Source organism: Cyanistes caeruleus, chromosome 3 (assembly GCF_971803275.1).
Source record: "Cyanistes caeruleus chromosome 3, bCyaCae1.hap1.1, whole genome shotgun sequence".
NCBI lineage: Eukaryota > Metazoa > Chordata > Aves > Passeriformes > Paridae > Cyanistes > Cyanistes caeruleus.
The window spans coordinates 71,765,945-71,778,007 of NC_141703.1; the positions used below are offsets into that span (position 1 = coordinate 71,765,945).

A 12,063-nucleotide genomic window follows, 5' to 3' on the forward strand; every position below is an offset into this window, starting at 1 on the left:
GGAATCAATCACAGCACTGGGCCGTATTTGCGAGGTGCCGGGTCCGCTCCGCCCGATGCGCGCCCTGTGCTCCCGGGCGACCCCGAGGGCGCTCCCGCGGGGGCACCATCCCCATTCCCGCTCGGTCCGCAGCAGCTCCCGCCCCGCGGGCACGGCAGAGCCCCGGGCCGGCGGCTCAGCCCCGGCACAGCCCGGCCCCGCCCCGGGCTCCCACCGCCGCCTCGGCGGGCGGCCGGAGGAGCGGGGCGCGGGCGGGGGCGGGTTAAAAGCGGCGGCAGGTGAATGGGGAGGGACCTTAAAGCTCGGGGCCGGAGGGGCTGGGGCCGCCCGCTCCACAGGCGCCAGCGGACCTGGGAGCGGAGCAGCGCGCCCGTCTCGTTCGGCGTGTCCAGCCCAGCCGTGCCGGGTGAGGGTCCGGAGCGGCTTCCCCGTGTCCTGCCCAGCCGTGCCGGGTGAGGGTCCGGAGCGGCTTCCCCGTGTCCAGCCCAGCCGTGCCGGGTGAGGGTCCGGAGCAGCTCCCGCGTGCCGCACCGGTGGGATCAGGACCGAGGTTGGGATTAGGCTGTGCGCCCATCTGAGCGGGGGGCGAGCCGTGTGCCAGAGTGGGCTTTGGGTCGGGGCGGGCCCGGCGGGTCTGGGGCAGCCAGGCCGCGGCCGCGACCCCGGGCAAGCCGCGCTTGGGAGCGGCGGGGCAGCGGGCCGGGGGCCGTGACTGCGGCTGCCGCCACCTTCGGACCGCGCAGCCCGTCCCGGGAGGAGCCGTCGGACCTCCGAGCAAGGCCCGTGTTTGGCAGCGGTGCCCGCCGGCGGGAGCGGACGGCGGTCCTGCCGCTTCCCTTCGCTGAGGGCTCGCAGCCGCGCGGGAACTCGGCGGGATAAAGGTCGGCGCGGAGGGAGGGAGGGAGAGGCTGGGATCCAGTTGCTAACCCCGAAGTGGGGATTTGGAGTGGTTTTCAGTAATGGTGTCTCGGTTGACAAGTTGGGCGTCCGGGTAGATTGGCTCCCTAGCAGCCAATTCCAGTGTTTCAGTAGCGGCAGATTAGCGAGAGAAAAGTTTCCCCCCCACTCTAAGACTTGCAGCCTCGGTTCAGAACTGCAGTGTGAGAAGGCACTTGGAACCCAGGCTGTTCATCTCAGCACAGATATGCACTTCCCTGACTTTCCTTCAATTCTGATTAGCCTCTTGTGAAGGTTTAATTGACTTTATTTTAGTGACTATGCAATAGACAGACGTAAGGAAATTCTTTCTGGAATGATGCAGCTATCTCATCATAGTCTGCAGGTTTGGTCAGTGTTAAACGATTGCATAAAATAGTACCAGTTTCAGCAGAGACAAAACATGAGAAGTCTCAGGAATTTCAGCCATCTTCTCAAAGTTGTTTTCTTTTTTGCCTTACCCAATTTCACCTTTCCGCATCACAGTAAATCTGACCTCTCCCTCTTGCCTCCAGGCTTGTCCGTACAAGCTAGGCCCTCGTACCAATGGTATGTGTTGGGGCACGTTTGTCCTTTGGTTGGGATGCGACTGCACCAGGGTAAAGAGTTATTTTTTTCCCTCTCTGTTGTGTGAGAATGAGATATTTTCGTGAACTTTGGCCAGTGTTGCTTTGCAAGGTACCATGCTCTCCCCACAGCGCACAGCCAGCACCAAGTGGAGATCTATCCATGGCCTGTGTGGCTTCCCCAGTCTAGCCTTGAGATGGACCAGCTATGCAGGTTCCCAGCTCGGGTTTCAAAGTGTTTTGTCCGCTTCAGTGATAGTTTCCAAATGGCTGCAATCAGTGAAAGCTGAGCCCTGAGAATGAAGTCTGAACTTCAACAAAACTTACTTTTGAAAGGGCAAAGAGTGTGGATTTTAGTTTTTAAGAGTAGGAGGAAAGCTGAAATGGAACTTCTCTGATGTTTGACTTCCTGTATTCTGCTGGAGTGTGATAGCATCTAGAAAATCAACATAAACTCTTTAGCTTAGGGCTTTTTCTTCTCAGCTCTATGACTCTGCTTGCCTCCTTTTTTGGATGACATAGCAATGAATGTGGAAGGGCAGGCTCTGCTCTATCTGCCTTTGCCTGCTGGTTTGTGCTATATAAGCATGCAGCCCTGACAGAGCTAGCTTGAGGCTTCTCAACAGTGCTGGCAAATTCAAACATTGTACTTTTGAGATTAAGTGCCTTGTCTGAGCTGCAACAGAAAGTCTTAGAGGCCTGCTGGAGGTGTCTGGGTGGAGCAAGGACTTCTGTTGAAGAAGGCCAAGCAGTACTTACTTCTGGGACAAAGAAAGCAGTTCAGCCTTTTAGGGCTATCCTGTAAAAATGCTGGGGAAGTCTCTGCTTTGTCTAGATGTGGCTTAACTCAAGCAGTGATGGTAATTTCTTTTGCTTTGGGAAGTACACCGAAAGGCAAAATGCTGGTCAGAGTCAACCACAGAAAAGGAAGGAGAGCATAGTGGATGTACAGAGGAACTGTATTAAGATGTGCTTAGTTCCTGCCCAAAGCCTTGTTGAGAAATACACTGAGGTATGCTTGTCCCATAATAAACTGATGGAAGGAGAGAGTTTAATAAGTTGTTTGAATCCATAATCATATGGGTGACATAAATGAAAGTGACTTGCCTATGGCTCTGGAGAGACTGTTAGGGAGTTCCCTTTTTCACAGGTCTAGAGCTGTTTTTTCACAGTTTGAAAAGTCACCGTTCTGTGTATTGTGTCATCCTGCAGGTAAAAGGACACAGAAAAGAAGATGGACTGGGGAACTCTGCAGGCTGTTTTGGGAGGTGTAAATAAGCACTCCACCAGTATTGGGAAGATATGGCTCACAGTCCTCTTCATCTTCCGTATCATGATCCTGGTCGTGGCTGCAGAGAGAGTCTGGGGAGATGAACAACAAGATTTTGTCTGCAATACACTTCAGCCTGGCTGCAGAAATGTTTGCTATGATCACTTTTTCCCCATCTCTCACATCAGACTCTGGGCCCTGCAGCTGATCTTTGTCTCCACACCTGCACTGCTGGTGGCCATGCATGTGGCCTACACCAGGCATGAGAAGAAAAGGCGGTTCAGAAATGGTGAGAAAATTGATATTGAAGAGCTAAAAAATGAGAAGATTCACATTCGGGGCCCCCTGTGGTGGACATACACCAGCAGCATCTTCTTCAGGATCGTCTTTGAAGCTGTCTTCATGTACGTCTTCTATTACATGTACGATGGTTACCAGATGCCCCGCCTGGTAAAGTGTGAAGCTTGGCCCTGCCCCAACACCGTGGATTGTTTTGTGTCTCGGCCCACTGAGAAAACCACATTCACTATTTTCATGCTTGCTGTGTCTGGGATCTGCATGATGTTGAATCTGGCTGAGTTGTGCTACCTAGTGATAAAAATTTGCATGAAAGAATCCAGGAAAACAACAGTTTTGAAATAAGTCCCAACTTCCAGGATTTACTCACTCTCCATTTCCCTTAAACTTTTTTAGGTGTAACAAAACAATAAACAATATTTTCACACTCAAGGAAAAGGATAAAAAACATGAATGTTCTTTTGTGTTTTAAAACTGATAGCCTCCCTGGGAAGCCGATTCTGAAGCAGGTTTTAAAGATCATAAGCTAATTCAGTATTCCTACATCTGCAATTAGAGAGAGCAGTTTTCTGGTACCAGCTTCTCCAAGTATGCCTGCTGCTGGGATCCTATTGTTGGGACAGTTAACTCTTCAAACAGTGGGAGTGGAAAGGACCAGAGAAGGCTCTAGTGCCCAGAGGAGATCTAGTAATCATGAAAACCCTGTGTTGGCTCAGGCAAAATAATACCAAAGGTTTTTGATTAAAAGTGGGGTAAAGGATTGTTTTGGGGCACATCACATCTGGAGAGCACAAAAATGGTGTAGAACCACAGGTACTCTGGCAGTGCATGATATCAGCTTTTCTGGGCACTAGCATGTTTTTTTCTTCTCATCTTCTTGCCTGTACTGAGAAGTATTTCCTTAAGGGCTGGGGGTGGCAAGTCTCAACAGCCTGTGAATGCCATTAGGTCAATGCTGCCTCCCCACAGTCACAGAGACTACAGCAGTGGGAGGAATGAAGTTAATTTTCATTTAGATCAGATGAGAAAAAGGATTGTCACTTCTGGGTGAGTGAAGGCAGTGCAACAGTCTTCCTCCTTCTCTTGTTCTTCCCCAATATGTTGTGAGAAATCTCAGTACAGTAGACTTCACCCGATGGAGAGACATTTTACCACCTGTGCCTCACTCAGCTATATACTTTTAAAACTTTTTTTTTTTTTCCAATAAAAACCAAGAAAAAAACCTTTCTTCATTATTTTGGTTATCCAAAGAAAGTGCTTCAACTTGCACCATGATATCCAGTGCTCCTTTTATTGCTCTTTTTTTTTTCTATGTGGCCTGCACAGCTTTACTTCATAAAACCTTCTCCTTATCTGAGGTACCTTTCAAATGAGTTGAGCAAACCACTCCCAGTCTCTCTGACATTCCACATTATGAGATTAAATCACCATTCCTTTTCTTAGAGTTGGTCTAGCAGGAATTACAGACAGCTTGCAGAGCTAAAATAATAAAGGGACCCAATCAGAAATGAGGAGGAATTTGATCTTTTTCTATAAGTTACCTCTGCTGTGCTCTAAATTGTATATTACTAATTTGAAGTACTATATGAGTCAGTCTAGTCTTGTCTCAAAGTAGTCTCAAAAGGTGTTTTATGGCTGTAATGGGCAGTATCTGGCATATTAGGGCAACACAGTTTATCTCCCAAGTGCCTGCCCATTGAACCCACTTCTAGAAAACTGGCTGTTTCTCCTTGGCTTTAATAACTGGCTTTTCCCCAAAATGAATGTTATCTCAGCTTCTCTATTTGCATTTATAATTTACTGTACATTTAAGTTTGTCACTATTGGAGTAAACAAAGCTTCATGAATTAAGAGCCACGACCCTTCACTGTGCACTGAAAGTTGATCATAAACAGGCTTCCCTTGCTTGTGAGCTACATCCAGTGTTACAACCTGACTGCAGATGGAAATCTGTCATCTAAGAGGGAAGCAAGAAAACCATAAAAACACCATCCTTAGAACCATGAAAAAAATATAGAAGGTCATTCATAATGAGCTGGACTGGAACCTTGGGCTATGAAAACATCCTTAATTCAACTCCAAAGAACACAGTTTGGCACATATCAGGTTTGTGCTTGATAGGGTTCCTGCATTGTTCCATGTACAAGTACGGAGAGAGCAAACTAGTCCCTGTGCTCTAGTATTACATTTCTTTTGTAACAAGATTTTTTTTTTCTCCCTGAAATTATAGTTAAAGCATTTCTGTGGTGTCTGTTTTCTGTATTGTACGTGCTGTGTGTTACTTATTGTGTCTAATGAAAAATGTTACTTAATGTGCCATAATGGAAAATGTATGCACCAATACTCTACTCAGTAGCCAAGGGTTAGTGTAAGGATTTGAGCCTTCTGCTGCAGGTTGGTGTTTCCACTGGTTACATTGCCTGTTACCCTGAGGTTTCCTGAGCTCATAGTGGAAGGCCACATATGTGCTCCACTTGAAATCAAATATGCTGCCTAAGACAGCCCTGCAGCTAGAAAAGGCCAGTGATAAACTTAACCATAGGGAAAGAGTTTGTTTTCTCCGCCTGCCTTCGAATTCAGCTGGAACTTGAAATGAGACACACCAAAACTGTTAACACTAACACTATGAAGTTATCTTCAACTAGTAGCTTGGCAACCAGATTATCAGGAAAAAAAGAAATACAACTGGGGAAAGTGTTTGGATGTAGCCAAGACAGGGCTTTGATCCAGAAGTGCAGCATCAGGCAATGATAGCTCTGAGATCTGTATATATTTAATTTGACTGAATAGCTGCTTTATATGTGAAAAAATCAGATACGTTATAGGAACGTCGGAATTGCACTTATTTCTACATGTGCTACATTGCATAGCTGACCTTCTACAGATGGATTTCACGCAGATTAAAATATATTGCTGTGTTTGAATTGTGTGTGTTCTTTCCTGAAATGCACTAGTAGTGTCTGCATTTCTGGTACTTGGCTCCTAGGCTTTCCTCAGAATAAAGATTGCAAAGCATGTTGAAAAACTTAAGCAGCAAATCTGAGGTCATGACTGTAAAAGAGGCTGATTCCTCATTGTTCGGTGTGCAGCATAGGCAGGGTATAAAGTGTCTCATAATGTGATATCAGAACTGGGAATTGTAGGAATGGGACTGGCCGAAATTATTCTTTGACTGAAATTGCCAGGAAAAATCACCATTGACTCAATCAGGTTAAACTTCCACCCAAAACCTTGACACCAAACCCACAATCATGTTTGTCAGAAGAGTAAGGAGATGAGGGGAAGGAAACTTAATTGGCAACTCACGGACCCAGACAGAATAAAAATCCTAACTACTTTGGGAGAAAGACTGATTTAAAAGGATATCAGAAGTATCTATCTTCTGTTTTTTGACTTTTGGATACAGAAGTACCTTTATTAAAGGTTTTCTTAGACAAAAATAAAAACATCCGTTAGTTGTTTACATTTCTTATAAGCCAACGTGCTAAACTATTTTATATCTAGTAGGACAAATATGGAAGATAAATTATATGGTCCATACAGAGAAGTGCACTCCTGTACTGTGGAGGTTCAATTCACAATAGCAACTCTGTTAAAAGCTGCTTTATTTTGTAAAAAGTGTACTGCAGCAGTAAGGAACAGCTAAGAGCATTTTGCTAGAAACTAAACTTGGTGAAAATTAATCTGGTTTGTTTTTGGTTTTTTCTCTCTAATTATAATTTCCTCACCTGAAAATTAGGCTAATGGGGTTTACCTCACAACAAAATCATACCCAAAGAATTGCACTGTATTTTTGTTCACCTGTTCTGATATTCAGCCACTACCCTGACAGTTAATTACAGGGTCATTTGATTTTTCACCATCTTATTATCTACACAGTCATTTGAACTTGTTTGCAGACACTGGCAAGAGTAATGGTAACTCTTTGAAGCTTAATGAGGTGAGACTAATGGTAATGACTTTCAGCATAGTTCAGAAGGTACCTACACTTTTGTCCCCATCTGACCAACCTAGCTTGTTATTGCCATTTTCTCTTACAGATTGTATTTCTCTTCTATAAAGTTGGCTCGGCTTTGACTTGGCTATTTTCTATACAAAGTTTTCTGGTCATATAACCTAGGCTTGGAAATGCATTGATCTTTAATTTGGAAGGCCCAGATGAGGAAACAAGTCACACCTCAGACTCTCCATCTCTGAGAACATTTCTTGCTCTTGCTATGGTTGGTCCCACATCCTACTGCAGATTTAAAGGTCAGAATTGGTCACATCATTGCACTTCGCTTATCCCTTTTTCTAATAGTTTAATCATTGCCACTAACTCAGAGATAATTTCACATCCATCTTCTCTATGTATTTGAATAGCCAAATCCATTGGATTTGAATTACCTATCTACTAAAAACATCCTTTCCAAGAATCCCACCGGGCTGACAGATGCTTGCATAAGTTTTTGTGGCAAGGGAGTGATACAGTATCAGCACGATGTACAGTTTAGGGAGATTATGTTTTCAGTGAACTGAGAGACCTTGTAGAGTTGAGCCATGAGTGACTGCAGGTTGTAGATGAATGTTTTGAACAGCAGCATATATTCTGTGTGCTGCTAAGAACCCACATTTTGGTCATAGCCTGTCTCCAGGACAAGGAATACTGTAGTGTGTGGTGCAGACAAACTGGTCTGAAACACAAGGCATTTTTCAGTGGACAAGCTATGCTGGGCAGCTTTACTTGTTTATGCAGGATGTATATTTTCTGATGTCTTGGCAATTATGACAATTTTGACACATCATCTGGGAAAGAAAGTAGCAGGCTTAAAACTGTAAGTTGGGACAATGAAGTAGGGTTTAAAAGTGTTCTGCAGATAATTTTCTGTGGAGATTCAATCTTTATGACAACATATAAAAACTCCTCCCTCATCTCTCAGCAATCCACACATTAGCAGGAGGAATGCTGCTCTTCTGTTGTGATGATTGGAAAACTTGCTATCTCTTTGCTATCCAACTATCAACATTTCCTTCCTCACAAGACTTCTTTTACTTGATTTGAAAGTGGCAGTTCTGGTACACAGAGTCAACCCTGACTCTCATTGTCCTTGAGCTTTTCCCAATTGAAAGATAAAGGTGACAACTGTGTCACGTTCACAGGGATCAGAACAGTTTAATCAAGCACTGTTTGTTAAGATCATTGCAACAGGTGCCAGAAAAAAATATAATTATTGTGTGGTAAAGATTTCAAACCTATTGTGTGTTGCATCATTAGTGTAATGCCTGCTTACAGTTTGTCATGTCCCTGCCCTACATATTGCATCCTTTCCAAGGACTGAGTGTTTAATACACGGTATAAACAGCTTCCACAATCTGTCCAACACAGACAAAAAAACCCAGTCTATTCCTTTACACACACATGTGCACAAAGACAGAGCAGCAAACTGACTAAATCATTCTCTCACTGTTATCTGATATTAGACTGAATGAGACATTACAACATGGATTTGTCAGGCATAATTTCTGCCTATGTCATGATAGAACCTTTTGTGTATTGCAGTAAAATAGTTATTAATGACTCATTGTCAGAGCATCCTAATGGGATAAACTGTATGCAGCTGGGAGGAGCTGCAGGTACATGGGAAGATAAGCTTAGGATTCAATAAGATCTTTATCACCCGGAGAAATGGTTTAACAATAGCAGTTTTAGAAGGTAGGAAGGTCTAAGTGCTTCTATTGTGAAACATGAAGCACTTGCAAAACTGTTGGATAGAGACCTGTTCTGAAGCAAAGAACAGTTTTGTAAAGAAGAACTGGAATTTGTGGAAGATCATCCACAGAACATTACACAATAACGTGACTGACTTGAAAAAACATCGTACTGGTATGCACGTTTGTCAAAACCGGGATGTTCGAAATCAAGTTCTCGGTCTTGTTGTCAAAAGTCTATTTGCCAGTGCAGGGTTTGTCCAGGACAATCTCTGTCAACATTGCTCCTTTGTGCTTTTAGCAACTGCAGTAAGACATTGGTGTGCTATAGTATGTTCCATCTAACTAACTATATGAGGTGGTACTGTGAGTAAATAAAATTCCAATTAATATAAGTGAAATTTGTAATGGATTTTTTTTTTTTTTTCCTTCTCAACACAGTTAGTAAAAAGTCCCTTGTAAGGCCTTGGTTGCATGTCTCACAAAACAGGCATCGGTCCAACAGGAGAAAGACAGAAACCCAGATCACTGTTCAGTTTTGATCACTGTTCAGTCATGTTGCCCGCTTTACTGTATGTGCAAACATTGGTGGAGCTCACTGAAGCCTGGTCTGCAGCCAGGAGATTATTTCCCACCAATGGCATGCCATTTTGTGCTACCAGTTTCTTTCATTCCAAAGGCAGACCATCACATCGTGCAACAGTTTGAATTTTGTGGAGGAATTTTCCCTTACATAATACTGTTTTTTCTGTTTTAAAGCAAGGTCCTTTCTGTGAAAGGCAGTAATTATTTGAGGCCTTTACAAATTCATCATGCATGACACCCTGGTATATTCCTGGTAAAACACAGTGTGTTTGCTCTTAGCCTGAACATGAACAATGAAAAAGAACATCCTTGTTTAGAAGGATGTTTAGAAGCCTTGGTTGTGGTTTGGCACAATGAATTGCCCACTGGCAATACTAGTTTAGGGCATTAATACTGATATAATTCCTTCCTGCTCATTCTTATCCTGTCTGTATCCCTCTCCTACCTCACTGAACACGGTGCCTCCAGCTCCAGGGCCTGCACTGAGCCAGCACAGTTGTTTGCACAGCCGTGCTCAGCACTGGACTGGCCCACTGTTTTAGCTGATGAAGAAACAAATGTTTTGCTTTGCTGGATTGTTTATCAGATGGATTAATTCCTTGATCTTCATTACAGGGAAGCCATATGAACTTCCACACTGATAAGACTGTGGGCCAGTAGGCCACGGTGTTAGGCAAGAAGAGCTGCTGGGAGTGAGTGGAAGGGGTGGAGGGAATGGCAACATGAAGTGTATTTACTGCTACACATGCTGCAATTTCAAACCACAGCCTCTGGCTGTGTTTTCCTGAGTGACTGCTACTAAAAAGGCAAAAATCTTAACTGCCTTTTGTCCCTTTGCTGCTATACCTTTGCGTGCTCCCTATTCCTCTCCACTGGCCCTGCTCCTCAGCTACTGGCCATCTTCTTCCTTACTCCAACACAATCTTTCCTCAACTTTTATGTGAGTTGATTTAACTTACTAACTCAGCAGCGAACTATTTTAACTCTACATTTCAAATTTGTTTTCTTCAGCTCAGATTTCTGCCAGATTTCCTGTTGTGGCAGGAATCAATGTGTTTCAAACACCAATATTTTTATTTCTGTCTGCAGTGTCAGAAAAAAAATACCATCACCCTATGACAGAATGATAACAGGCATAATTCCTCTTAGGATTCTGCATGTCCTGTGTCTCTCTTTTTGATTCTTCCTCCTAACAAATGCCTGGCTTGTACAGTTGTAGTTCTACCTCTGCTACATCTTACAAGGAGCTTTTGATTCCATGAAGATGAATGGAATGCACCTTGCTGTTCCATATCCCAGAACATTCAGATTTATCTTGTTGCTGTTGTAGTTGTAGTATTAGGAGACTTCCCACGTTTCCGAAGGAAAGAACCAGAAAAGACTAGAGGAAGCTGGTTCTGGTGGGTGAAACACCAGCCTAGAGTCTCAGTACTATTCTCAGAACCATATAACCCAGGACGAGATATTTAGTCTTCCTACGCCTCCATTCCTACAAACTAGAACTCACAGTGTCATCCTACAAAACTAGAAATAATAATACTTCCTGACACAGTTCTTATGCTGCTTTCTCTGATGTGCTTAGCAGTAGTGTCATACAGAACACAACACTAATCACTGACTGGTACAATAATAAAAATTAGTATATAATGTGAGATCAACCTAAAGTCTTTTTATTGTCATGCTACTTATTATTTAATTAATTCTAAAGTCCTTTGATTCCCCCATGTAGAAAATAGCTAGAGATTTTAATCCTCTTTGCTTCAAGCTGTGCCTCTGGATGTAGCAGTACCCTTTCACAGAATTTAAATATCTTTAGTGCCATCTTCTGTAGGGCAGTGGCATGTCAAGTGCAATTCTCTTAACTCACATACCGTACAGTGCCATAATAAGCTGAACTGAAGGCATTTGTAGCTCTTTTTTTCGGCTGATTGTGTGGACAAAACTGCTGTCAGCACTGCTGAGCCATGTGTCACTTTGACTGAAGACATGTAGTAGAGTTTAGGGGTCTTTCCACCAGACTGTGCTTGGATGCACAGTTACATAAGAGTAATCATCTTCTGTACTTCAAAATAGACGTTTATATTAGAAATAGCAAGGGGTAAAGTACTGTTTTAGATCAATACTGAACTGTTGAGAAGTAGCTCAGGTTCAGACTAAGATCAATCAAGAAATATCTCCTTAATTTACGAGATCTTTTACCATTTCATAAAGCTTGGTGTCTATTTTTTATTTTCTTTCCGGGTACCTTGTCAGGAAAACTTGATTCATCTAATCTTAAAAATACCTGCCTGACTGCTCTGTCTCCCTGCTTCCTGAATTCACTTTGTTTCTGCGCCAGCCAAATTATATATTGCTAAATGCCTGCCTACGTGTGGAACGGGGGTCATCACTTGTGAGAAGGCTTGGATGGAAGACAAAAGACAGTACTAAAGCAGATAATTAATCCCTCTCTGGAGACATTCAAAACCCAGCTGGACATGTTCCTGTATAACCTGCTGCAGGTGACCCTGCCTTGGCAAGGATGTTGGATTGGATCATCTCCAGAGGTCCCTTCGAACCTTAACCATTCTGTGAATCTGTGTTAATTAAAGAAAGGCTGAAAAATTTATAAGTGTGCATTTTAATATAAAAATTTAAACGTCACCGTAAGTTGTATGTCAAATGCCAGCCCTTTAAATACAATGAGAACTAGCAGCACTGTGCTTCTTCAAAGGTAAGTGA

The 12,063-nt window shown here is 43.5% G+C and overlaps 1 protein-coding gene across 5 annotated transcripts; it reads left to right on the forward strand.

Moving 5' to 3' along the window:
- Positions 1 to 237: 237 nt before the first annotated feature.
- On the forward strand, positions 238 to 6,099 carry LOC111923831 (gap junction beta-2 protein-like). Of its 5 annotated transcripts, XR_015284752.1 has the most exons (3): positions 238 to 445; positions 490 to 550; positions 2,715 to 6,099. XR_015284752.1 is itself a non-coding variant. In XM_086881847.1 (2 exons), exon 2 carries the CDS (start codon positions 2,737 to 2,739, stop codon positions 3,412 to 3,414), a length of 678 nt encoding a protein of 225 aa, XP_086737973.1. In that variant the 5' UTR covers positions 343 to 406; positions 2,715 to 2,736; the 3' UTR covers positions 3,415 to 5,993. The 5 variants fall into 5 exon arrangements, 4 of the variants coding, with proteins under 4 accessions (XP_086737973.1, XP_086737972.1, XP_086737969.1 ...); XM_086881847.1 differs by lacking the exon at positions 490 to 550 and having other exon boundaries at positions 343 to 406; positions 2,715 to 5,993; XM_086881846.1 differs by lacking the exon at positions 490 to 550 and having other exon boundaries at positions 368 to 452; positions 2,715 to 5,993.
- Positions 6,100 to 12,063: the final 5,964 nt, after the last annotated feature.

Coding starts and splice junctions, on each gene's coding strand:
- LOC111923831 (XM_086881847.1), top strand. CDS start 2,737: ATGGACTGGGGAACTCTGCAGGCTGTTTTGGGAGGTGTAAATAAGCAC.